The sequence below is a fragment of the Kogia breviceps genome, chromosome 11, assembly GCF_026419965.1.
Source record: "Kogia breviceps isolate mKogBre1 chromosome 11, mKogBre1 haplotype 1, whole genome shotgun sequence".
Lineage (NCBI taxonomy): Eukaryota > Metazoa > Chordata > Mammalia > Artiodactyla > Physeteridae > Kogia > Kogia breviceps.
Window position 1 is genome coordinate 68,913,746 of NC_081320.1, and position 26,344 is coordinate 68,940,089.

General features: G+C 54.3%; 2 protein-coding genes across 3 annotated transcripts; both read left to right on the forward strand.

The window, feature by feature from the left end:
• The first annotated feature begins 3,645 nt into the window (after nt 1-3,645).
• Nucleotides 3,646-18,500, forward strand: HAAO (3-hydroxyanthranilate 3,4-dioxygenase). 2 transcript variants are annotated; one of them, XM_059079339.2, is made up of 11 exons: nt 3,646-3,847; nt 4,704-4,865; nt 5,828-5,906; nt 11,541-11,624; nt 11,920-12,026; nt 14,588-14,677; nt 15,021-15,064; nt 15,364-15,509; nt 17,328-17,396; nt 17,585-17,667; nt 17,765-18,500. In XM_059079339.2, exons 2-11 carry the CDS (start codon nt 4,786-4,788, stop codon nt 17,841-17,843), a joined length of 861 nt encoding a protein of 286 aa, XP_058935322.1. In that variant the 5' UTR covers nt 3,646-3,847; nt 4,704-4,785; the 3' UTR covers nt 17,844-18,500. The 2 variants fall into 2 exon arrangements, with proteins under 2 accessions (XP_058935322.1, XP_066863776.1); XM_067007675.1 differs by lacking the exons at nt 3,646-3,847; nt 4,704-4,865; nt 5,828-5,906; nt 11,541-11,624 and having other exon boundaries at nt 11,656-12,026.
• A 2,217-nt stretch (nt 18,501-20,717) lies between these two features.
• OXER1 (oxoeicosanoid receptor 1) lies at nt 20,718-21,871 on the forward strand. The gene is given in 5 exon segments (XM_059078654.1): nt 20,718-20,801; nt 20,803-20,883; nt 20,885-20,974; nt 20,976-21,299; nt 21,302-21,871. Coding segments are annotated over 5 exon segments (1,134 nt in total). The 5' UTR covers nt 20,718-20,732.
• Nucleotides 21,872-26,344: the final 4,473 nt, after the last annotated feature.

The following is a 26,344-nucleotide window of genomic DNA, read 5'->3' on the forward strand; positions in this document are numbered from 1 at the left end:
GTCAGGTGTAGTAGACATGGTTCACTACCTTCCAAGCGTCATTTCCCACCTCCCCGTCATGAGCCAGAGTTTTATGTGAATATCCCACCCCACCCCCATGGCCACAGACTTTGGGGGAAGCCAACTCTGCCTCCAGCTTCAAGTACAAATCTTAATTTGAATAAATCAATCAGAATATCACTCCTTTCACTCCAGTAATTGGTTCAGGTTGGGGCATGTGAAACTTGTGTTGCCAGTAAACACACCTGGTTCTCACCTGGGGGCAGTTGTGCCCCCCAGGGACATTTGGCAATGTCTGGAGACATTTTTGGTTGTCCCAACTGGGGGAGAGATACTGGCATCTAGTGGGGAGAAGCCATGAATGTGCTAAACATCCTACAATGCAAAGGACAGCCCCCTACAAAAATTATCCACCCAAAATGTCAGTGGTGCCAAGGTTGAGAACCTCTCATCTAAAAGAAAAGCTATGGATAGTTTCCATCTCTTGACCCCCTCAGGGAATCAGCCTTGGGATGAAGCTGATGCTGCAGTTAGCAGATCTGAGGAACAGAAAGAACCAGGGTCTATTATGACACCACTAGTTCACAAGCTCATTCTTCCTCTGGGTATCCAGTTATATGTCTTTAACTTTCTCTTGGTTAAGCCATTGTTTAACTGGGGCCTCTGTTATTTGCACCCATGAGCACCTTGATAAACTAGAAAAGAGATAATTTATGTAACACAGCAGGTTAGGCTAACAGAAACCTTTAGAACTACATTCTAAGCAGAGAATACACATTCACAAAAATTGACCATAGACTAAGCTGCAAAGGGAATCTTAACACATCCCCACCCAAAAATAATACACAGACCATCTTCACTCACCACAGTGCAATAAAATTAGAAACAATAAACAAAACAAAATGATAGCCGAACAAAAGTCAAAACATAAAAACCCCTCAAACCAACCATATGTCTAGAAAATTTTAAACAGACTTGTAAATAATACAAGATAAAGAGACAGCAGGGCCAGAACCCAAATTTCCAAATAACCAGTACAGTTCATGATCTAGCCCTTTTATTCATGTTTGTTCTTAAACATTTGCTTAATTATATGAAAGGGAGGGCAAGTGGGACAGAGAGACAGACAGAGACAGACCAAGGTGAGCTGGGAGAGGGATTGGCTGGAGAAACTAGTTCTGTCCGTTGACAGATTGAAGAGATCAGACTGTTAGCAGCCAGACTCAGCAAAGCCTGGAAGTATCTACTGGCTTTAGTGACCTGGGCAGGCAACGACCATCTAGGGGAGAGCAGAGCCAGGCACCAGCAACCAGGACAGGCTCTGATGAGCTTTGGTCCTAGGGCAGAGACTGCTTCTTGCTCCATGTTGCAAATGAGCTCCTGTGTGCAGAGAGGAGAGCTGGCTGCTGTGAGCTGGTAAGAGCCAGAAACTAGAAGGAACCCATGGGTCAATAACTGGAAGGAGTCCAGATGGCTGCGACTAAACAATGCCAGAACACCCAGATAGAATTCGACTTGTTGACTTTCTGAACATTGGAGTCAAATGGTGTCCAGCATCTTTTCATATGTCTCTTGGCCATCTGTATGTCTTCTTTGGAGAAATGTCTATTTAGGTCTTCTGCCCATTTTCTGATTGGGTTGTTTGGTTTGTAAATTTTGGAGATGGTTAGCAGGGTGGAAGGGTGGGGAGCAGAGATAGTTAGGGAGTTTGGGATTGACATGTACACACTGCTATATTTAAAATGGATAACCAAATAACCCAATCAAAAAGTGAGGAGAAGATCTAAATAGACATTTCTCCAAAGAAGACATACAGATGGCCAACAAACACATGAAAAGATGCTCAAGATCACTAATTATTAGAGAAATGCAAATCAAAACTGCAATGAGGTACCACCTCACACTGGTCAGAATGGCCATCATCAAAAAGTCTACAAATAATAAATGCTGGAGAGGGTGTAGAGAAAAAGGAACCCTCTTGCACTGTTGGTGGGAATGTAAATTGGTACAGCCACTATGGAGAACAGTAGGGAGGTTCCTTAAAAAACTAAAAATATAACTACCATATGCCCCAGCAATCCCACACCTAGGCAAATATCCGGAGAAAACCATAATTCGAAAAGATGCATGCACCTGATGTTCATTGCAGCACTGATTACATTACCAGGACATGGAAGCAACCTAAATGTCCATTGACAGAGGAACGGATAAAGAAAATGTGGTACATATATACAATGGAATATTAGCCATAAAAAGGAACAAAGTAGTGCCATTTGCAGAGACGTGGATGGACCTAGATATTGTCACACAGAGTGAAGTAAGTCAGAAAGAGAAAAACAAAGATCGTATAATATTGCTTATATGTGGAATCTAGAAAAGTGGTAACAGATGAACTTATTGGCAAAGGAGAAACAGAGTCACAGATGTAGAGAACAAACTTATGGTTTTCAAGGGGGGAAGGTGGAGGGGTGGGACAAATTGGGAGATTGGAATTGACATATACATACTACTATGTATAAAACAGATAACTAATGAGAACCTATTGTTTAGCATAGGGAACCCTACTCAATGATCTGTGGTGACCTAAATGGGAAGGAAATCTAAAAAAGAGTGGATATATGTATACATATAACTGATTCACTTTGCTACACAGCAGAAACTAACACAACATTGTAAAGCAACTATACTCCAATAAAAATTAATTTAAAAAAATAAAAATAAAATGGATAACCAACAAGGACCTACTGTATAGCACAGGGAACTCTGCTCAATACTATGCAACAACCTAACCGGGAAAAGAATTTAAAAAAGAAGAGATACATGTATATGTGTAGCTGAATCGCTTTGTTGTACACCTGAAACTAACACAACATTGTTAATCAACTATACTCCAATATAAAATTAAAAGTTTAAAAAAATAAAAAATAAAATGCAGGGTAACTGTCATTCTTTTCTTTGAACTACATATCAGAACATCTGTTGGGCTGAAATCATGGAGGTTTCTTTTTCCTTGTAGTGGGAATTCATTCATGCCTTTATCCACCCACCCACCCATCCAACCATTTAACAAACATCCAATCATCTCCTCTGATTACTTGTAGATGAGAAAGACAAAGAATATGGTTTGAGTTATTTTGGTGCCAAACAAGATTCTAGAAAGAAATGCTCAGAAAAAAAAAAAAAAAAATCTAAATAAATAACTAAAAAGAAAAAGGAGGGAGAAAGGGGGGAGGGGGAAGGGGAGGGGGAAGGAAAGAGGAAACAGGAGGATCCCAGCAGGGGAGGGCAGGAGTCTTGTTTGCTATCAGACTGGGGTTTTGGTTTTGTTTTTGTTTTCGTTTTCCAAGCTAAAAACTTTATTTTTTCAAAAAAAAATATATTTATTACAGAAAATTTAGAAAATACAGATAAGCAGAAATATGAAGAAATCATAACTCAAAGATGACTTGCCAAAATGTTGGCACTTGCAGATTTTTTTCTGTGGAAAAATATCTTTAATTCAAACTGCAGGTATTATCTTCAAATACAGTTTTTACTTAATAAAAGTAATTCGTCTGACTGGGTTTTGATTTGCACAAGGAGCCCCTGTGACGGAGGGTGCTGAGGAAACCCGCCCACCCCAGGCAGCAGGGAGTGGCCAAGATGGGATGGGGGACAGGAGTCGGAGGAGTTTCGAGTTTCTTAAGCTCTACAGTCGGGGTGCTGGCGTCTGAGCTACGCTCCTTCTCCCCCACCCTCACCTCCCTCCTCCAACACACAGGCGCAATCTTCCTAAGAATTATGAGTCGGAACGAAAAAGAAAGCAGGTGTCCAATCGTCCTTCCCCCGCTACTCCGCACCCACACAGGCAAGCATCGGGTCTCCCCGCGCCCCGAGGGGTCCCGGGTTAGCGCCTCTCACCCCAGGCTGGAATCGTTAGCCTATTAGGTTTGTCTGCCCTCCGCACCCCGGATCCCAGATTCCTGAGGTCCGAGTGCCCGGTTCTTCATCTGTAAAACTCCTCATAAATTGTGGTGTGACTTAAATATGCCCCCAAGACACGAAAGGAGCTGAGAACAGTGCCAGGCACCTTGTCGGTGCTCTACCCGCCACCTGCGAACGTAGGTGAGGGGACGGCGCCCCCCAGCCCGGAGCAGCGAGTACCTGTCTTGCGTCCGGGGATCCCAGCATTGCGCCCCCCGCTGCTCCTCCCGTCCTCTCCCGAACCAGCCACAGGTAGAGCCGAGCAAGCAGCCTCCAAGAAATCTGCGGACCCTGGCCCGACCTCTGTCCTCGTGAAAGGATAGGGGACTAACATCAATCGGGGCCTGTGGCGGCCGCTATGCAATCCCGAGATGGCTGCGTAGACATTCCCAGTTTTCAGGTGAGGAAACTGAGGCCTCAACCCAGTGCCAGCACCCCTGTATTCAGGCGCTCTGGTTTACAAACCCGCCTTTTCCCCCTTACAGGATTTCTTTGGGGTTTCTCTGGGGCCCAGGCGGAAAGTCTGGGGACAAGGGACCAGGAAGGTTCTCGATCCTGGGACTTACGCCTGGATCGGGCGCCCCACTCCGGCGCGGGTGGGCGGGGCGCCCCGGCTGTGCTGCGAGGCTGGGCCAGGCGGCGCGGAGCGCGCGGGGGCTCCAGCCCAAAGTCCGAGAGGGGCCACAGCGCGTCACAGGTGGTTGCCCCGCCCTTTGACCCTCGGGATGCCGATTAACCAGGCGGCCAATAGGCGGTCGGGCAGAGGCGCGCCCCTCCGACGGCGCAGAAGACACGGCTCTGGAGCGCGGCTGCTGGGAGGCCATGGAGCGCCCCGTGAGAGTGAAGGCTTGGGTGCAGGAGAACCGGGCCTCCTTCCTGCCCCCCGTCTGCAACCAGCTCCTGTGAGTCCCACGCACGCCCCCACCCCTCTGCCCTCTGTCTTCACCTCCTCCTCCTCCATCTGCACCCCTCAACCTCCAGCTCGGAGTTCGTCAACCTCAACCCAGAGGCTTGCAGAAAGGGGGATGCCATTCTCGTGGTGTTCAGGGAAGGATGAGGATGGGCTGTTCCGGGTTTCACCACCTTCTTCTGTTCCTCTTTCTGGTGACTGCGTGCTGCCTTGACGTCTGAGGATGGCTGGGTGACAGAGACTAAAGGGATGCCGATGCCAGACGGCAGCCCTGTTCCCCAGGGCTGAGAAACAGCGCTCCAACCCCCACTGACTCTCAGAAATTGGGGGGTACCCAGTTTCTGATACCCCAGAATCAATTGTAGAACGGAGGCCTGGGGACAGACAGCCCAATTGTACACGCACACTCCGTTCAGGAAGCTGCAGGCAGAGGGCGAAGTCAGAGGGTCAGCTCCTGCGGGAGGATCTCCATTTGGTGCTCTTCCCAGGCCCCCCTTTGCAGCACACAGACCCCCACCAGGCCCTCCCTGGCCACCTCTGCCCCAGCACCCAACAGGGCTGACCGTGTCCCAGCGCGGTCTTCCTCCGGCAGACCTCTCAGGCCCTCCCCTATGGACCCTTCATCTCCTCCGCCTTCATTCGCCTGGGCGGCCCCGCCTCGTGTGCTCCCCAGCTCCGGGTTCACAGTCCCGAGTTTGCTGGGTCCGCGGAACATCTTCAACAGGGCGGCTCCCCAAACCACACAGCTCCAATCACTAACACCTTGACAAGCCGGGGACTGCCAAGTGCTTGTTTTCACAGCATCTCATTTCATTCTCCCAGTAGCCCCATGAGGTGGGATTTTTTTTTTTTTTCGTATCTTTATTGGAGCATAATCGCTTTACAGTGTTGTGTTAGTTTCTGGTTGTACAACCACGAGCTGGTTCAGGACCTCTCCCTTCTCATCCACTGCAGGCACCAGAAGCAGCTCAAAATCATGTTCGTTGGGGGTCCCAACACCAGGAAGGACTACCACATCGAGGAGGGTGAGGAGGTAGGCTGGGGACGGCCCCCCACCACACCCGTACCGATGCAGCCCTGGGGGGAGGGGACACTTCCCCTGCCAGGGCCAGAGCCTGTGGATGAGAGAGGCGGGTGGTCAGCTGACTGATGGGTGAAGGGGGCACAACTGAAACCACAGGGTAAAACTGCTGCCTGGAAGTTGTGGGCATCCAGTGACACCCTTGACAGCTCCCGGGAAAGAGTCCAGCCTCTGCGGGTGTGAGAGGCTCCAGCTGCTGGGCAACAGGGCCCCAGACACAGGGGCCGTCCATGCTCCAGGGGGGGATGCCCTGGCGCCCTTGCCCCCAAACCTGAATAATGCAAGATTGGCCTCCACAGTGAGACCCAAATGCTGAGAGGGACCTGGGCACTCCACTCTGGTCCCAGGAGCCAAGTTCTCCAGGAAGGGCTGGGGCTGGGAGGCCCCCTCCTTATCTAGAGGGCACAAGACACATCAGTTGCTAGGAGCTATTTGATGGAGGGGTGGGCAGGTGGGAGGGGGAATTTGTACTGAATACCCTTTTGTACCTTGAATTTTGAACTGTATTTCTGTACTCTCTACCCCAAAGTAAACAAGCAAAAGTAAACTCAAAGAAAAAAGATGGGCCCCCTTGAGAGACACAGATGGGTTCCCAGCTGTCAGAATCTCTGGTGGCAAGGGTTCAGTATGGGGGGCCTGACGCTGGGGTTCAAGGTCCGGGGTTCAGCTTGGTCACCAGCCTCCACCCCCCACCACTGGTGTCTCAGCTGCAGCCAGAGGGAACACAGGAGAATCACTCGCTTAACAAGCATTTGGCGAGCACCTAAGGCGTGGGTGAGGGCAGAGAGGGGAGGACCCCGGGCCAGCCAACCCCTCGCCTCTTCCCTGTCCTAGGCCCCACCCCTCTCCCACCACCCACTTCTCACAACACACCTCACTGAAGGCCATTTTCCTCTGGAAAAAATCAGCAGGAAAATCAAAACTACAGAGGGAAGATGGGATTGGATTGGGAGTGGCTGCGGTGGGGGAGATGAGGCCGGTTACAGGGTCTTTCCTGCCTGCCTCAGTCAGCCTCAGGCCCCCCATCTTGTCTTCCAGAGGCTTCCACCCTGTGAGCCCAGGTCTCAGTGCCCACCTCTCCTGCCTCCCTCCTTCCTCCCCTTCTTGCCCCTTACCACCTCTGTCCCAGCCCCACCTCAAGGTCTCCCCAAGTGGATGGGTATCCACTTAGGGGCCCAAACCAAACCCTGACTCAGCTGGGTCGCTGGTGGGTGAGGAGGGCTGGCTTGAGCAGGTGTCCCCACCCTGGAGGGACCCTCAGGTGGCTGGGGGGAATTTGGGAATTCCCATCAATCTGTGATGGCTTGGTCCTACCTGCGGCGGGGGAGAGTGCCAGCCACAGGCCCTGGCAGCCACAGGGCTGAGGGTCAGCATCCTCTCTGTCCCTGTTTGTCCTCGAATCTGAGGAGAGTCCAGGGGCCAGGCTCCTCCCTGGTGAGGGAAGGGAGTCACTGAGCCGAATTCTCCTCTTGGCTGAACTCAGGCCTCTGCAACAGCCTTTCAGGTGCCCGGGCTCTACCCACCACACACACTCCAGTTACTGGACTCCTTCCCTTGGGGCGCACAGGTGCGAGGGAGCCTGAGCTGGGAGTCCGCTGGACCTGGAGTCTGCCTCTTACCAACCATGTGATTTGGCAGGGCCCATCACATCACCTCTCTGAGACTCTTTCCTCGCAGCTCACGGGGGACACCGGCCCCTGGCTGGTGGAAGGATGCAGTGTGGGTATGGTATGTGCACAGAGCCTGGCACAGGGCTTAGGTGCTTAATACACATGGGTTCTCTGCACCCTCAGCCCCTCTCTGGCCTCGCCTGCCTGTAAGGCCTTTCCAGGCTGCGGAGGCCAGATTCAATTCAACAGCCGGTACAGTTAATCTTCTAGTTAGCCCCAGGCCCCAAACATCATTTACTTCCAAACGGAGCATCCTTCCTTTTGGATTGCCTGTGGCTGTTTGGGATTTTCTCCTGTTCAAGATGTGCCCCTCTGCTCCAGGCTAGGCCTGTCCCTCATCACAGGACAGGCCTCTAAAATTCCACTTTCTAAATTTTCTTTCTAAGTTGTTTAATAGGCACTAACACCTTGCAGCCTGCCCAGAAAGGGCTTGACTTTGGCCCAGACCATCACTCCAGCCCTGCCGCCCACTCCAGCTTTCCCTGATATTTGTGGGGCCTAAGGGGTATGGCCCCCTCCCTAGAATTCTCTAGGCCTTTCCTCCTCTCCCCGTAACCATGGAAGGACACCTCCCACATATACAAACACATAGGGGCTTCCTCCCAGCTGAGGAGCGTTTGGGGGGAGTTTGCAGAATTGCTCCCTAGAAGAGCCTGATAAGTTTTTTCTTATTTGTTTTAAATAATTTGCATGAATTATTTTTAATAATAAAAGTAAATATTGGGGCCTCCCTGGTGGCGCAGTGGTTGAGAGTCCGCCTGCCGATGCAGGGAACACGGGTTCGTGCCCTGGTCCGGGAAGATCCCACATGCCGCGGAGCAGCTGGGCCCGTGAGCCGTGGCCGCTGAGCCTGCGCGTCTGGAGCCTGTGCTCCGCAACGGGAGAGGCCACAGCAGTGAGAGGCCCGCATACCACACACACACACAAAAAAAGTAAATATTGTTTATTGTAGAAAACGTGCAGAATATAGGAAAGACAAACGTAAATGTGTACCTCATTCATAATCCCACCACTCAGGGATGCCACAGTGAACGCTGCCTGGATTATATAGAAACCTGCTGGGTGTAGCTCTGAATCTTGCTTTAACATGATAATTTTAGTATTTTCCCATTTTATTAACAGTTATTCAGAGACATCGTTTTTAATGGCTGCATCATGTTCTATATTTTGTCTCTATCATAAAATAGTGCCATTTCCCCTATTGCTATTATTAGTATTATTTTTGCTATTCCTTCCATCACTAATATTAATAGCTAGAGGTTATTGAGTGCTGACTATGTGCTGGGTACCTTTGTGTACAGCATCCTGGCCACACTTCACAGCAACATTCTGAGTAGATACTGTCATTTTATAAATGAGGAAATGAGGCACAGAAAGGCTAACTGAATTGGCCAAAGGTACACGGTGACCTGGCCGAGCTGAGGGCCGGCTGACACTGGATACTATGCCTTTAACTACCATGTGTGATAAAACAGCCATGTACGTCCGCCATGAGGCAGGTGCATTTCTTAAGGTTTTTGGTTTTTTTTTTCGGTACGCGGGCCTCTCACTGTTGTGGCCTCTCCCGTTGCGGAGCACAGGCTCCGGACGCGCAGGCTCAGCAGCCGTGGCCCACGGGCCCAGCCGCTCTGCGGTATGTGGGATCTTCCCGGACCGGGACACGAACCTGTGTCCCCTGCATCGGCGCCACCAGGAAAGCCCAAGATTTTTTTTTTTTTAATGTGGACCTTTTTTTTTTTTTTTAAGTCTTAATCGAATTTGTTACAATATTGCTTCTGTTTTTTTTTTTTTTTTTTTTTTTTTTTTGCGGTATGCGGGCCTCTCACTGTTGTGGCCTCTCCCATTGCGGAGCACAGGCTGCGGACGCGCAGGCTCAGCGGCCATGGCTCACGGGCCCAGCCGCTCCGCGGCACGTGGGATCCTCCCGGACCAGGGCACGAACCCGTGTCTCCTGCATCGGCAGGCGGACTCTCAACCACTGCGCCACCAGGGAAGCCCTGCTTCTGTTTTTATGTTTTGGTTTTTTGTCCACAAGGCATGTGGGATCTTAGCTCCCCGACCAGGGATCGAACCCCCGCACTCCCTGCATTGGAAGGCAAAGTCTTAACCACTGGACCGCCAGGGAAGTTCCGAGCCAGGTGCATTTCTGATTCACTGCAGCCACTTTCCTAGTGATGGAATGACTAGGGCAAGCTGTAAGGTGGCCAACTGTCCTGGTTTTCCCTGGACTTTGACGGTTTCAGCGTGGAAGGTCCTGCACCCCAAGAAACCCTTGCAGGGGTGCGAGCTGTGAAGGCTCTTCCTGCCCTTTTTGCCACATTGCCCTTCAGAGCGGTTGTGTCAGCTTGTCCTCGTGTCAGACTGTAAAGCCACATTTCTCTAGTTTCCCTGAGCTCACTTGATTTCTCTTAATAGACTCTGGGACAAGAACCTCTATCTCCTCTAACTCCTTACACGATAGTAATAATTATTATTAATAACACCCCTTCAACTATTTGGCTGGGGCTCGTAACACCCATGCAATGTGTGACTGGTAAAGAGAAAATGTGTCTTCCTCCTCCTCCTCCCAGTGCCATGGGTAATCTCAGTAAACACATTAATTGGGGACTTCGGATGGAATAAGAAAATGCAGTAGGAGCCCTGCAGCACCCGCTCCCTGCCCCAGGGAGACAGCAGGAGGCGAGTGCTTCCATCCCCAGAGCCCCCAATTCATCCTAGCTTCCAGCATCAAGTCCACCACTTACGTGGCTATTTATGTGTCCCATCGACCTCCAGAGGGATCTGGACCAGCATAGCCCCATTCCAGGGCATCACTGTGGCCAGAGGAGCTAGCACTGGCTCCAGAGATACACTCAGACTCAGGTCCAAACTGCTGCTCCAGGACTAACTGTGTGACCTTAGACAAGTTGCTTCACTCTCTGAGCCTCAGTTTCCCTTTTTTCTTTTCTGCAGAATGGGGCTAATGATATTTTTGGAGGTTGTCACAAAGATTTCTGATAATGTACAGGCATACCTAAGAGGTATTGCAGGTTTGGTTCCAGACCACTGAAAGAGAGTAAATATTGCAATAAAGTGAGTCACATGAATTTTTTGGTTTCCCACTGCATGTAAAAGTTATGTTTACACTCTACTGTAGTCTATTAAGTGTGCAATAGCATTATGTCTAAAAAAACAGTATACATACCTTAATTTAGAAATAATACTGTTGGGAAAATGGCACCAATAGATTTGCTCAATGCAGGGTTGCCACAAACCTTCAATTAAAAAAAAAAAACCCGGGCTTCCCTGGTGGCACAGTGGTTGAGAGTCTGCTTGTCGATGTTGGGAACATGGGTTTGTGCCCCCGTCCAGGAAGATACCAAATGCTACGGAGCGGCTGGGCCCGTGAACCATGACTGCTGAGCCTGCGCGTCCAGAGCCTGTGCTCCGCAATGGGAGAGGTCACAACAATGAGAGGCCCGCATACCGCAAAAAAAAAAAAAAAAAACAAAAAAAACCAGTAACTGGGAAGTGCAGTAAAGCGCAGCACAATAAAACAAGGCCTGTCTGTATAGGAAAGTGCTTGCCCAGCCCCTGGGATGCAGTAAATGGGTAGCTCTCCTTACCTGGCTGATGGGTCCCTGAATTGGCCACTAAGCATCTTAGCCAGCCTCCTGCCCTAAGCCAGACACCAACTGTTACGTCCTGGGTACTTTGGCCATCACTTTAATGTCAAGGTATGATCCTCATGTGTGCCCAGCCCTTTTATCTGTGGCCTGTGTCAGGGGAGGCTAGGGCCTTATGCGAGAGTGACCAAGGTGCTCGTGAACTCTGAGGCCTTCAGGAAGTTCCTCAGGTTTCCTGGTCAGAACTCAGGCCAAAGACCTGGAAGAGGGACTGGGGAGGGTCCAAGCCTGTCTGCTGTCCTTTGCCACAGGTGTTCTACCAGCTGGAAGGTGACATGCTTCTCAAAGTCCTGGAGCAAGGGAAACACCGGGATGTGGTCATTCGGCAGGGAGAGGTGAGGGTGGGCCCCAGAACAGGACCCCAGCATGTCCACTCTCCCGGCTTTCGTGGCAGTCTTGTGCTCCCAGCATTTTCCTGCCCTCCTACCTGCCCAACCTGCCTCGGCGCCGTCCTCAGGCACCTCCTCCTCAAGGCTGTCCGTCTCAGCACAGCCTGACAGACCCTCTAGTTCCCGGGTGGAGGCTTGGCAGAGAGGGGGCTGGGTGGGACTGTGGTCAGCTGGGGAGGCCTGGGACGCTGCAGCACTGAGGCCTCCATGGGGGGCTGGCGTCTTGTCCCCACCCCTGCAGATCTTCCTCCTGCCCGCTGGGGTCCCCCACTCTCCACAGAGGTTTGCCAACACTGTGGGGCTGGTGATTGAGCGGAGGCGGCTGAAAACGGAGCTAGATGCGCTCAGGTAAATGGGCCTGGTCTGGGGGTCTGGTGCAGAGATGGGGGGGAAGCAGCAGGATCCTAGATAGACCCGAGAAAGCCATTCAGCCACCACTGAGAGGCTTGGTGGCAATGGAGATCCTGCGTTTGCTGGCTGATGGGGAGGGATTGGGGTAGGTGGTAGGGTGGGTCTGATGATGCCGGGGAGGCGGGGTGTTCTCTGTGACCCCCTGGGAGCCCATCAGCCTGACACCTTCTGGCTGGGCCCAGAACATGTGGGCTCTTAGTTCCCCGACCAGGGATCGAACCCACGCCCCCTGCAGAGGAAGCGTGGAGTCTCAACCACTGGACTGCCAGGGAAGACCCAGAACCTGTGCTTTCTGCACTGAGGTCTGCTGGGAAAGGGCAGGGCAATGGATGCCAAAGTCAAACCACGCCACACACACACACCCCGGGCCCAGGGCCGCCCGGGACAGTGCTGCTTCTCCCAGCCTCCCACCCCAGAGCTGAGTCTCCGCCAGTGCGCCCCTCTGCTTGTTTCTCTACCCCAGCTCATTCCACACCCAGCGCTGACATTTGAATAACACTTACTACGTGCTGGGCACCGCTTTATGTGTATTTATTCCTTTAACTCTCACAATGGTCCTATCGGGTGGTTACCCGTTATGTACTTTACAGATGAAGAAAATGGGCCCAGGGAAGTTGAGTTTGCTAGAAAGTGGCCGAGCTGGCATTATAGAGAAATATGAAGTTAGGGCCGGGACAGCAGATGGGAGTGTGAGTAAACACCAAGGAGGCGATGAATATGGGTGCAGAGATGGATGCTCTGCTTCTATAGCAGATTTCTAGAACAGAATTCCCATCTTGTTCCATTCAGTCACCTGATTATTATCCTCTGAAAGGAGGACTCGGCCTGTGGTTCAGGGGGCCCAGATTTTTCCAAAAGCTAAGTTATTTTTTATATTTTTTAATGAAGAAAAGTAAAATTTCCCAGCAAGTTACTGAAATCAGAAAACTTTGTTATAATGGACATTTTTTAAATGTCCACATCTTGTGTTATAGTGGACATTTAAAAAAATTCTTCCCTTTTTTTCTAATTACCAAAGTCATACACGTTCAATCTTGAAATCTGGAAAAGTAAAAGAAAGCAAAATGAATAAAATTAAAATGACTTGTCAGGTAAAGGGTAAATCTGATAGCATGTGAATGATATTTCAATAAACCAAAATAAAGAGAAAACAAGCAGAAAAAGGTCATCCTGCCAATCAAAGCTAACAAAGCACTTAGACGTCCATCTCATCTTTTTTCTATGCATATCTACACCTTACAACATTGCAGTCTTATTGCAAGCATGGGCTTGAGTTTTGCTTTTTTTTACATAAAAAAAAACTCATGAGTATCTCTCATACTATTAAATGCTTTGCAAAAAACGCCATGTTAATGACTGCATACTAATCTACTGCAGAATAGTCTTGTTGTAGAAATAGCTGCCTGGCCATAAATTCGAAAATAAATTTTTCACATGGGGCTTTATATGTGATGGAGAGGATGGCGTCTTCAGTAACACTTTTACAGCAAATTCAATAACAGATTTCATCTGGCTGCTTTTGACCTTTAATAAAAGCCAACATTAAAATGCCACTCTGAAGGCAGTTCCTGGAGGGCATCGAGGTCCAGTTATGAGGCTTTCCAGTGGCCAGCTCCATCCCAGGATAGAACTTAGGGTGTCAGGCAGGGTGGATGCACTGTGTGTCTATAAACCATAGCCCATAAGCAGGACCACTTCTTTTTCGGGAGGAGCCGAAGAGCAGAGCTGGCCTGGCACTGAGAGCTAAGCTTGGGGATTAGGCATTCAGTCAGTAGATGTGCTGCATAGCCCTGAGGCCCAGCCCCGGTTGGCCCCGCGCTCCTCAGGCCAGTAGAGCTGCACGCCGGGCCGAGCTGGGGGCATGGGTGGGCTTCAGGGAGTCTACTAGAGGCTATGTGTACAGGCGTATGGACCTTCCTCCAGAGAAGAGGCCCAGTGCTTTGCTCCAGTTCCCAGAGCCATCCATGACCCCCAAAGAAGGACCTCCTCATCTGGGGGACGTCTTCAGCACGTTGGTTCCTTAAGGTTCCGTGTGCTCTGACCTACAGTGCCAGCACACTAGGGCCTGGATCAGGCTCAGCCTCAGCTTCCCCTTTTGGAAAAGCATTTGTCACTGATGCTGTGTTTCTAAGACTGTCTCCAATCTGCCCTGCTTCTGCCACTTATAGGCTGTGTAATCCCTGCCAAGTCGCCCAGCTTCTCCCTGAACCTCGGAGTTCTGTCTACTTTGTAAATGGTCAAGTTGAGGGAACCAGGAAGAGCTACGGGAACGGGGTCGATAATAGCCCACCCACGCTGGGGCCACACGGTGGCTCCTGGGAGAGCCGAGTGTGGGTGAGCGTGCCTTGGCCACTAGGTTGCGCTAACAGGATGAAGCAGGCCGTCAGCTCTGTAGGGCCAGCCCGGGCCCAGCCTATCACAAGCAGAGCCAGGCCTGAGTGAGGCTACCCTGAGGACGTCCAGGTGGGGAGCTGGGTGCCCGCTTTTTGTTCCGGCAGGTACTACATAGGCGACACCACTGACGTCCTGTTTGAGAAGTGGTTCTACTGCGAGGATCTTGGCACACAGTTGGCCCCCATCATCCAGGAGTGAGCCCCCCAGCCCAGCCCCTGCCCCTCGCTCTCCTGAGGCCCCATGCTCTGGCTGGGGAGAGCAGACCCAGCCCAGCAGTGCTCCTCGGCAGTACCTGCCAGCCTGGAGCCATCAAGTCCAGGATTTAGGGAGAAAGTCTGCCCCTCCCCAGGGTGGAAAGCCCCCTGGGGAGGGGAGGGAAAGGATGGCGGATATACAGCAAATAGTGTGAGGACACCATGAGTGTGTGTGGGCTCCTGCACCCCGGAGTGTATGAGAGTGTGTGTGTGTGTGTGTGTGTGTGCGTGTGCACGCATGTGTGTCTCACTAGCCGCCACTATTCTCCCTTTGTGCCTGCAGGTTCCTTAGCTCTGAGCAGCACAGAACAGGAAAACCCAACCCTGGTAAGGCGACTAGGAACCATCTTTCTCCCCTTCCCCCTCCCTCCCTCCCTCCCTCCTTTTCTGGAGAAGGCTGGGTCTTGGCTCTGGGTACCAGGGAGTCTGAGTAAGTACTCTGCCCTGTACTCAAGGCACAAGAAAATGGCACCAAATAGTACCCCCCCCCCCATGGCTGCTTGGTCCTTGAGCTGGAGCCAGAGCCCATTCCAGCGATTGGGAGCTGGGACCCCTGGGAACTGGGCCCTCTGGGGCTGGGCCGGCAGGGCCAGAGGACGCTGACCACAGCTGTGCTGTGGGTGCAGACCAGCTGCTCAAGGAACCGCCATTCCCCCTGAGCACACGGTCCGTCATGGAGCCCATGTCCCTGGAGGCCTGGCTGGATGGCCACCGCAAGGAGCTGCACGCTGGCATACCCCTCAGCCTGTTTGGGGACACCTATGAGACCCAGGTAACACAGCCCTGGGTCACCCAGGGCATCTGCCCAGCAGCCCCAGGAGATGGGAACTAACTACACATGGACAGACAGACAGACACACACACACACACACACACACTCACATGCCAGTTTTGGAGGTTGTGGACATAAGCATAGGTCTTCTTATTTCCTCCCTGACTCCGAGAATGACGGCTTTGCTGTGAGTGGAAGCCCATGGAGGCTTCGTGGTCCCCAGCAATCTTTCTTTGCCTTCGGAGTAGGGGGTTGCCGCATCCACTGAGAGATTCCTGGGGGTCTGAGGTCATCTCCCTGCCAGGATTTCCTGGGCCTTTGGCCAATCATAGCCTTGGCAGCCAGAAGGGAAAGAGATATTTGGGGGTGAGGGTTGGGTGGAGAGTTGCACAGAGAGAGACCCAAACAAGGCTCGCCTCCTTCCATTCAACATTTATTGAGTGCCTATTATGTTTCAGGCTTTAGTAGGAAAATAAGATAGAGTCACTGTCTCAGAGAGTGTATGGTCTAGTAAATGGAGAAGTTAATCAACAATTGCCACAATCATGTGATACATTCTTTGGTAGAGAAGCTACAGGAAGCCATAGGAGGATAAAGGAAGAACCAGGCTGTGAGGGAAGTCAGGGACGACTTCCTGGAGGAGGTGATATATAGGCTGAGTTTTAAAGCTATTGCAGGAGTTTGCAAACGGAAGAAAGGGAGATGGAGAGCCCATTCCAGGTGAAGGAGAAGCCTGAGCAAAGGCATGGAGGCTTGAAACAGGCTGACATTGCAAACAGCTGAGGTTGGGGAACCAGGACAGGGGAGTGGGGGCAGCAGATACAATTGGTAGATGGCCAAAGTAGCAGGCAATGCCCACGTGCTAGCGGCTCTCCTGGGCTGGGCAAGGTGCAAGGACGAATCCTGGAAACAAGAGAGCTTCACCCAAGTGCTGAAGCGGGGAGCAAGGGGGTGACCAGGCTACAGTGGGCTTTCAGAAAGATCACTGTAGCCTGTGTGAGGACTGGATCAGGAGGGCAAGTGTGGCGACGAGGAGACCTGCCAGGAGACTCACCTTCACTTGTGCTTTACTGTCTGCCACTGGTACATCCCTTGGAGTTTGAATTAGATACCCCCGTGGAGGGATGATCACTGGATGCAGACCTGCCCTAAAAGGCCCAGCCAGCCGAGCCCTGAGCTTACACGGAGCTGTGAGAGCCAGTGCGCCCCACCAAGCCCCTCCCACCCCATTCTCTCACACCCCTCCTTCTCCCTGCTTCAGTTCACTCCAGCCAATATCTACTGAGTCCCACTCTGGGCCGGTGGGAGCGTGGCCTGCACAGCAGCTGTGGGCTTCCGGGCTGATGCCGGTCAGAGCTGCTCAGCCGCCCTCTGGCTCATTCATCCTCTCCCGTCTCCCTCCTCCTCCTTAGGCCAGACTCCTAACCTCTCACGAGGAAGGGAGGTGGGCATCCTCTGGGGAGTTCACGTGTGTGTGCTGCGTGCGTCTGCACTGTGCCATGTACACACACGTGCCTACTGTGCCCCTGGTAGGCATGCCTTCACATGGGTCAGCAGTAGTTGTGTCGTTCATCCGAGGGGCCAGATATGTAGGTGGGTGTGGAGGGCAGGCACGTGGGATCCCCAACAGCAGGTGGCCAGGGGGCCCTATGGCCTGGGCAGCCTTCAAGGCCAGCTCTCTGTTCCGCACCCGGAAATGAGGCTGTGTTGTGGGCCCCATCCCTGCCCCACGCAGGCCTGGCGTCTCAGGGCCAGGTTCAAGGCCATCTCCCACGTGGGACAGGATGCGCCGTAAAGCTCTGTGTCACTTCCCCCCAGGTGATGGTCCGTGGACAAGGCAGCAGTGAAGGCCCGAGACAGGACGTGGATGTGTGGCTGTGGCAGTTGGCAAGTGGGCCCGGGGGCGGGGCGGGGTGGGCACAGCCTCCTGCCTGCCTGTGAGGACCAGGCTGCTCCTGGGGTGCCCATAGCCCGGACCGCCTCCCGGGCCTCTTTGCCAAGGCTGACTCAGGGACGCTCGGACAGGCGCTGCGGCCTGACAGCCTCCATTTGCTTCTCCTACTCCTCTTTCCTAGGAGGGCTCCTCGGTGGTGACAATGGAAGGACAGCGCCTGAGCCTGACCCCCGATGACAGCCTCCTGGTGCCAGCTGGGACTGTGTGAGTACCCGGGGAGGTTTACCCCCAACTGTCGGACTGCCCACCTTTCCCTGGGATCCCAGCCTTGTCTGAGCCCCGCCCACCTGCGTCACCACAGGTATAGCTGGGAACAAGGGCAAGGCTCCACGGCCCTGTCTGTGACCCAGGACCCTGCCCGCAAGAAGCCCCTGGGGTGAAGGATCCTCATGCTGCGGGCCCACAGCAGCCACAGGGTGCCCCCCAGCGCCACCCCTGCCAAGTAACTCTCCCAGCCCCTCCGCTTCTACGCACCGCTTCCGAGTGACTCAGCGTCTCCCGGGCCGGGTCCTGGACATCACTGTCATCCATCCTCCTGTCCTCTCCAGGACGCCAGGTTCCCGGGGGCCGTAGCTCCCCTTCTCCCCTAACAGCCTTCAGCCCGCTGCCCTGCAGGGTTTTGCCGGCTGGACGGCTCCCTGAGGCCAGGGTCCTCTCCAACCCTCTGACTACAGGCTCAGCGCAGCACCTGCCCGGTGCCAAGAAGGTCCTCCGTAAAGGCTTCCTGACAGACGGGCACCTACGGGGCTGCACACACACGGCCTGTGATCTTTGGCAGACACCTGGTGCTCCCGCGACTGTGTGTGTGCGCGGCGGGGAGGGAGACCTGCAGCACCGGGTGACCATGGGGCCTTGTGGAGGGTCTGTGATCGGGTCCCCCTGCTTGTAGAGAAGCACTCATGCTGTGTGTGTGGCCCCTCCACGCGAGCTCCTATGCCTGTCCTGGGGCACAGCTCATGTTGGCCCTCTGCCTCTTTCTCCTTCTCACTCTTTTTACATAACTTTAAAATATAGCATCTGTTGACGTTTCTCTCCCCAGTAACTGAAGTGACTTGGGCTCATTGTAGAAAACGTAGAAATACTAAAACCACAAAATCCCCCCAGCTGGAGTTAACCACAGTTAATACACAAAGATTGTGATGAGCCTTCAGAGGGGCGTAAAGCCGTTCAGGAGCTTGGTAGCAGCGGGGAGGGCTGTCTGGCCTCCTCCCCCTTCTCCCCCCTGCTAGGTACAGGCCCCCGTGGGGTCCAGGAGTGCTGGGAGCCCCGGACGCAGCAGTGGGTAGAGACGAATCATGCAACCTGCAGAGGGAGATCCGGGCTCGGTTTCATGGGGCTTCAATGAGAAGTTGGTGAGGGGTCGCATGTGGGGGGAACTGAAGCTGGATCTGGATGAAACAGGTCCCTGGGTAGAGTCAGCGCTTCCTCCAGAAAACCTGGCTCTGAACCCTGCCTCCCCCGCCCCAGCCTGCCGGCTCATTGCTCCGATCCCCTCCACTGACAACAGCAAAGGAGACCCTGACTTTGCTGAAAGGACTTCCGGCACTGAGGGACGTTGGGACCTTCACCCACCTACCTCTCTAGAGGATTTCCTCTCCTACAAGCAATGAAGAAACACCACCAGCCTCCCCCTAACCTTCCACCAGTTCAGGGCAGTGAGGGCAGAGGCTGGGCGTGTGCTCGGGCTGCAGTGATGTGTTTCTCTGTACAGGAGCTGAGGACAGAACACATGAAAGTCCCAGGGAGGCCCCCCGGGCAGGGTGCACGTGGCCACGAGAAGGGCCCCCTAGTGCCAAGGGTGGGCCTAATCCAAGACAGAAATTTACGACAATTAGATCTCCTGTTTTTTTGAACATCGACTCTGTGCCAGGGAATTTGCTAGACGTTTTCACATACATGACCTCATTTAATCCTTACAACTCTCCAAGAAGGTGGTAGCACCCCATTTTACAGATGAGGCTCAGAGACATTTGGAAAGCAGGCAGCTCTGTTTCCAACCCAGGTTTGTCTGTATTCAAAGCTCGATCTGGTGGTCCCACCACTCTGCACCCTGTGGTTACGGCCTATCTGCCCTCAGCCTTGGCCAGTGGGAGCCCAGGGCAGGGGAAAGGCCTGGAGGATCTGTGGGAGAGGGGCCAACGGCCACTGCGTCTGAAACCCAGAGACTCAGAGTTGGCAGCACGCAGCGCCCTGCTGACCACAGCCATTTGGCAAGGGGGCAAGGGGGGGGGGGGCATGTCAAATCGTGGAGCCTGGAACCACAGCCTCTCTTGGTGCTGTCCCAGGTTGCCAGGAGCCCCGGGCCCTCATCTCTGCCCGCAGGCCTAGTGCCACGGGCTCATGAGAATACCACACAGAGGGGAGCAGGACTGGTACCTTATCTGAAGCCAGCCGCAGCCTCCCACTCCCCTCTCCTCAGTGAGTACTGGGTGATGGCCGGCTAAGTGGGGTGGACAGTGGCAGGGAACCTCGAGGACTCTCAAGATTGTTCTGTTTGTGGGAGAAGCCCCCATGTCCCTAGGCCATGGCAGTAGAAACTTGGCAGGGGAGCCCTCTGCCTGTGGGATGTACTTCATCGTGGATGTGGACTTGGGACCATCACAGACTTTGGAAGCATCAGGAATCTGGGAATAACGACAGCAGGCTGGCGGACGTACGGCAGGCTGTTCTCACCAGGCTGCGAGCACGACGGTCAAGGTGTTGACGGGACTCCCGCCTCCCTCTCCCAGGACGATGTCTTGTTGGCTCCACAGTCCCTGCTGCCAGAGCTGGTGGGGGCAGGGAGGCAGCCACCCAGTCTGTATCTATGATGGGGTGGGAGGGGTCCAGGGTGGTCTGCATGAACCGGAGGGCTCTGAGTTGCCAGGACAAGCTCCTGCCTTCAGGCAAGCCGACGTCTGACCACTCACGGCTGTGAACACTCTCCCCAACCTCACCCCAGCTGGGCCTTCCTCCCACTTCAGGGTTTCTCTGGGCCTCCACTCACCCTGATGAGCCCTGCATCCTCCTCTGCCAGGGGCAATGCAGATTCCAACCGAGGCCAGAGCTTAGAGACCTCACAGGCAGGCCACTCGGTACCCAGGGGGGAGGCGGGGAGGGCAGGCTGCAGGGTTCCCCTTTGCCTGCAAATAGGAACACGGTTTCTCAGTGGCTGCGAGGATGCTGAGTCATCGTGGTGGCCAGCTGATAGCGAGCACTAGCCCTTGAACACTCGTGCAGGGGTAGGACGACTGTAGAAACGTCTCTCAGATCCAGGGCCCAAGCAGCCCATGGAATTTCATAACCTGAGCTCTCCCTCCCCCCTTCCCTCTCCCTCCCCCCTTCCCTCTCCCTCCCTCCTCACTTCCCCCCCTCCCTCCCTCTCCCTCCTCCTCCTCCTCTCCCTCTGCCTTCACCACTGCCTTGGGGTCACCTGGAGAGGCCTCGGCTCCCCGGCCACCCGGCCTCCTCCCCGATGGTGTCTGCCCTCCTGGCGCCAGTCCTGAGCGTGGAATTTGTCCTGGGCCTGGTGGGGAGGGAAGAGCCTGGCCTTCATCTGCTGCTTCCACGCGTGGCCCCGGACGTCCAACGCCATGCTCCTGGTCAGCCTGGTGGCGGCCGACTTTCTCCTGATCATCAGCCAGCCTCTTCGCGTGGACTACTACTTCCTCCACGAGACCTGGCACTTCGGGGCCACTGCCTGCAAAGTCAACCTCTTCACGATCGCCACCAACCGCTCAGCGAGCGTGGTCTTCCTCGCGGCGGTCTCACTCAACCGCTGCCTGAAGGTGGTGCGGCCTCACCACGTGCTGAGCAGGGCCTCCGTGTGGGCAGCCGCCCGGGGGGCCGGGGGACTCAGGGGGGGGGCATCCTGCTCCTCAACGGGCACCTGCTCCCGACCACCCATTCCAGCCACTCCTGCCTCAGTTACCAGCTGGGCACGGGCCCCTCGGCCTCACTCCACTGGCACCAGGCCCTGTTCGTGTGGGAATTCTTCCCGCCGCTGGCGCTCATCCTCTTTGCTATCACGAACATCACACTCCCCACCCTGCACCGAGGCCTGGACGTGCAGGCGGGCCCGCGGAGGGCCGTGTGCGTGCCGGCCGCGGTCGTGGCCATCGACGCGCTCTGCTGCTTGTGCCGTATCATCTTCGGCAAGGCTTCCATCGTGGCCTTCCGCCTGCATGCCTGCCACAGCCTGGACATCTGCTCGCAGCTCTTCCATGGCTCCCTGGCCTTCACCTACCTCAACAGTGCCCTGGACCCCATGCTCTACTGCTTTTCCAACCCCAACTTCCTCTGCCAGGGCCGGGCCCTGCTGGGCCTCACCCAGGGCTGGCAGGCCTCCGCCAGTGACGAGAGCACCTACCAGCCCTCTGCCTGGCGCCGGGTGCCCTCTGGGAAGGTGGTGGCTGCAAGGAAGCTGTAGGCAGAGGTGTCGCAGGAGGTCTCGGAGGAGGGCGGACCAGGAAGGCCCTCCCAGGACGGGCGCCCTGCTGCGGTACCACGTGAGGGGGGACTGACAGGCTCTGGGCTGGAGGGACAGGGTCACTCCCTGGACTGTTGCCAGCACAGGGTCCCTCAACCAACTGGACAAGGGATGTCTGCAGGAGCCAGGTGGGTGGCAGGGAGAGAAAAGGGTCTTGGCTTGGAGTCGTGTGTCCCAGATGATGTCCCCAAAGCACAGAGCATGATGGCAGGTGGAGACAGGCAGGGGCTCCGGGACTCCAGCTCAGGCAGAGGGCCACACAGCTGCCCTGGCCTGGGCCAGAGCTGGAGGACTGTGAGAACAGAAGTCTTGCTTTAGAAATTAGACAGCTGCATTTTCTGTGATCTGCAGTCTGTCTTTTTCAATCCTCATAAACTTCCTTTTGAAAATGCAAGGCTGCCTCAGCTGTTCTAAGGAAAACCAATAAGTTATCTTTGGGTCCATCTGGCTCTGGCATCAGGAGGGTTCCCCAAGATGAAGGGACACTCTGGGGACAGAGTGGGGAAGCTGTCCTTCCACATTGATCCTGGAGCCCCGGTGTGCCCTTTAAGTCAGAACGCTTCCCTGGGAGAGGTCCTCAGGCTCACGGGATGGGCTGCCCACCTGGATCCCTGGGAGGCCCCTGACTTGCTCTCCTGCGGGACCACATGAGGATCTTCAGCCTGGGAAGTTACCACCTCCATCCAGTTCAGGCTCCCGGCTCGGCTTGGACCCCCCTCCCCTGGCTTTCCTCAGCCCCAAGTACCCTTCTCTGGCCCCGGAACCTGTGGTGGCTGCTACCCGACCAGGACAGGATGCTGGATGGGGGCAGGGTCTCCAGGGCACCAGAGCAAGCTCACCGCCCTCTCCCAGGCCCAAAGCCATCTTGCCCATCTCTCCCCCTTCTGTTCTGTTCAATACGCCTGTGTCAGTGTCTGAGACCACCTGGGCTAACACATCTGTTGACCTGGGGCTCCCAGGCACAAGGCGTACACTGGGCACGAATCAGGGGGTTCTTTGGCGGGGGGAGTGGTTGGCCCTGTTGTCCACAGCCGTAGTCATCGGGGGTGCGTGGCCTTCAAGGCTTCCGAAGGGCTACACAGAAGCCACTAAAGCCCCAAATATGCACCTCCCGAACGCCATGTGTCCCCAGCCCTAGCCGTCTCAGGAGAATGAACATCTGCCCCCAGTAGACATACGTCCTCCCCGCTGCGGGGGACAGAAGGGCCTGGGACTGGTTCCCTACTCATCACCCCAGCCAGAGGCCTCTAGGCCTCAGATACAGGGTCTCACGAAGGGGGCCAAAGCCTGTCTCCCCAACTGTTTTATTCCTCTTGGTCCAACCCTCTGACATTGTGGACAGGGATGCCCTCTCTCTGTTAAAAGTCCTCAGGAGTGGTGGCCAAGGCCCAGGAGGGTCACCCACGTCGCAGGAGGGAGGCAGGTGGACGCTGTGTGGATGCCGAGGTGGGAGATAGCACGTGTCAGGCAGAGGGAGGTGGCCTGGGGGACAGGTTGGATGGGTATTAAAACCTGGTGTGTCTCCAGCCATCTTCCCCTTTCTGAAGACTCACCAGCCACTGTCAGAAACCCACAGAAATACTGAGAACCCAAACCAAGTGATGGAAATGGGCGTGCCGCCCAGGCCCCTCCAAGGGGGCTCCCGGGTGTCTCTGCCCGACATGGCCCCCTGCTCCACTCCTCCACTCTGCTGCTGCGTTTTTCTCGCTGGAAGAGCCACTCCTAGGAACTCCCCGCCTCGCCACCCTCTGCTGCCACAGAGGGGAGCGGGCCAAGCCTGCACCAGCCCGACCTGAGATTTGTCATGTCTAAGTCAGACATTCTTATGAGAGGTCCAAGTGCTCCTGGAGGCGGGGGGTTGAGCCCTTTCTCGTGGAGCAACCCCCTCAAGGGGCACTAACGTGTGTGCTGAATGAACACCAGGCACCCTCCCTCTGATACCATCTCTCCCCACGTTTGTACCTGCCTGGCTTCAGAGCAGCTCTAGGGGCAAATGGGGCTCCACGTGACACTTCCTTGGTCCTCCCTTCCCTGGGCCCTTCCCCTCAACCCCGCCACCCACCGTCCTCTCAGGAGCCGGGCTCCCTCTCCCGACCGGATGTAAGGGAAAGGACCAGATGGTCCCCGTGGCCTATGTGCACTTGCTGTCTCTCCCCCTCGAGAAGTCCCAGGTAGATGCTGGCCACAGGGTTTGGGCCCACACGCCTAACCTTCTTGAAGGTTGAGGACTGCTCTCCCCACCGACAAGGCACTCTCTAAAGGGGGTCTGGGTGTCCCCTCATGGGAGAGAAGCAGGGCTTCAGGCTGCCTCCACACTCTCCTTGTATGGAAGGACCCCCTGGCCCTAACCTTGGTCCCAACCCACTGTACCCCTCCCTGGATTTGCTCTCCATGTGTGAAATGGGAACAGTAACCCTGGCCCTTGCTCAACTCCAGGGGTTAGAGATGGAAATAACTGATATGCCAGAGCACTGAGTGAGGAAGGTAGTTATTACGGGGAGAGGGGAGAGGACAAGGGGTGCGAAAGGATGGGGGGAGGGGAGGGGAGAGGGCAGACTGTGTTGAAGTGCAGCGTTTTCTACTGGTGGGAGGGTACTGGTTGTGGTGGTACAAGGTGAGTGGGAGGTGGTACAAGGCTGAGCAGAGATCCTATTTCCTGCATTTGGCTTCTACATAGCATTTTGGTCCCTGGGACGGGCTGCACTATCCAGGAACATGTTGGGCAGCACCTCTCTCCCCTTCCTAATGTGACCCGCTGTCCCCTTGAGGGGTGAAAAAACGGCTTCCATGACTTTACCCCGGGGACTCGTGTTCAGGGGGTAGGCAGGCATGGCTGGGCTGACGGGCCTGAAGCCACCCATCATCGAGCATTTGCTGGGCACACACCACGGCCCAGACCCTAAGCCACAAAGTCAGACGATAGGTCTCTGACCTGGAGTCCCGTCAGCCCAAGGCTGGGAGAGACAGACCTGCAAACGGATCAAATGCAACCCAAGCCGGTGGGATTGCGAGGTAGTAACGCACCGATGACAGCACAAGAGCACAGGGGTTGGAGTGGGGGGTGACAGGGGGCGATGCATGTGAGCTGAGTCATGGAGGATGAGGAATGTAGCAAAGGGAACGGCATCCCTGGCATAGAGAAGGGCAGGAACAAGGGCACAGAGCTGTGAGAAGACTCGGTGTGCGGGGAAGGGTGAGGAGATCACTGAGGCAAAGGAGGAGGAGGCCTAGGGACAGAGTTAGGAGACAGGCAGGAAAGACAGGCTGGGCCCTGCAATCTCAGGAGCCTGGGAGGGTCCTGCAGACAACCCAATAAGGCAGGAAAGGGAGTGTGTGTGAGGTTTTTAAGAAGCCGAGGCCGAGGATGATCTGTCTTGCATTTTGATCAGTTACTGTGGTAACGGTGTGGACAGACTGGTGAGGGGTGTGGGAGATGACCTGAGCAGGAAACGGTCTGTATTCCAAGCAAGGGCAGCGGCAGTCTGCAAAGGTACAGACAGAGAGGCACGGCCCACGTCAAGAGAGAGGCAACTCTGTGGATGGTGGGTGGACACTGACGCATTAAAGAAACAGGTGATAGAGCAGGTTCATTGGAAAAGATAGAGTTAAGACAAGTTGGAGGGGCTTGGAGGACCTGCAGGTAAGCATGTGCAGCATCACACTTAGGGCTGGAGACTGGATTTCAGAATCTCCCTCTTACTGATGAGAGCTGACCTTACGGGGACGGATGGGGTCACCTGCGGGAGAATGAAGAGGACCAAGAACCATCCTTTAAAAAATCCCCACAAGTAAGCGATACACAAAAGAAGACCCAGTGAAGTGCCAGAAGAAATCTTTAAGTAGGAAGAAAACCAGGAATGCAACAATAAAAAAGAGCATGAAAGAAGTAAAAAAAAAAAAAAAAAAAAAAAAAAAAAACCAAATTAAAAAGAGCCATCTTTTATGAGGGTGAAAGCCGAACATAAAATAGCCAGACAGACTGCAAAGTGCCTCATGCAAGAATAAAGCATTCTCAAAAGTCCTAATTGCATGCTGAAGAAAGCTGATATGAGAACCAAAGTATGTGTCTGACACTGTCTGGTCAAGCATCCTGGACCGACACCCTGGATTAACACTGCATGGTCTGTGCTATTAAAAACAGCTTTTCGGGGACTTCCCTGGTGGTGAAGTGGTTAAGAATCCGCCTGCCAATGCAGGGGACATGGGTTCGAGCCCTGGTCCGGGAAGATCCCACATGCCGCGGAGCAACTAAGCCCGTGCACCACAACTACTGAGACTGCGCTCGAGAGCCTGCAAGTCACAACTACTGAAGCCCGCGTGCCTAGAGCCCATTCTCCGCAACAAGAGAAGCCACCGCAATAAGAAGCCCGCGCACCACAACAAAGAGTAGCCCCCGCTGGACGCAACCAGTGA

Bases quoted from the DNA above. Each gene is read 5' to 3' on its own strand.
- HAAO (XM_067007675.1), top strand. From the start codon at position 11,656: ATGTCCACTCTCCCGGCTTTCGTGGCAGTCTTGTGCTCCCAGCATTTT. The intron at 17,397-17,584 runs GCAAGTGGGCCC...CCTCTTTCCTAG, and splicing joins ATGTGTGGCTGTGGCAGTTG to GAGGGCTCCTCGGTGGTGAC. The intron at 17,668-17,764 runs GTGAGTACCCGG...GCGTCACCACAG, and splicing joins CTGGTGCCAGCTGGGACTGT to GTATAGCTGGGAACAAGGGC.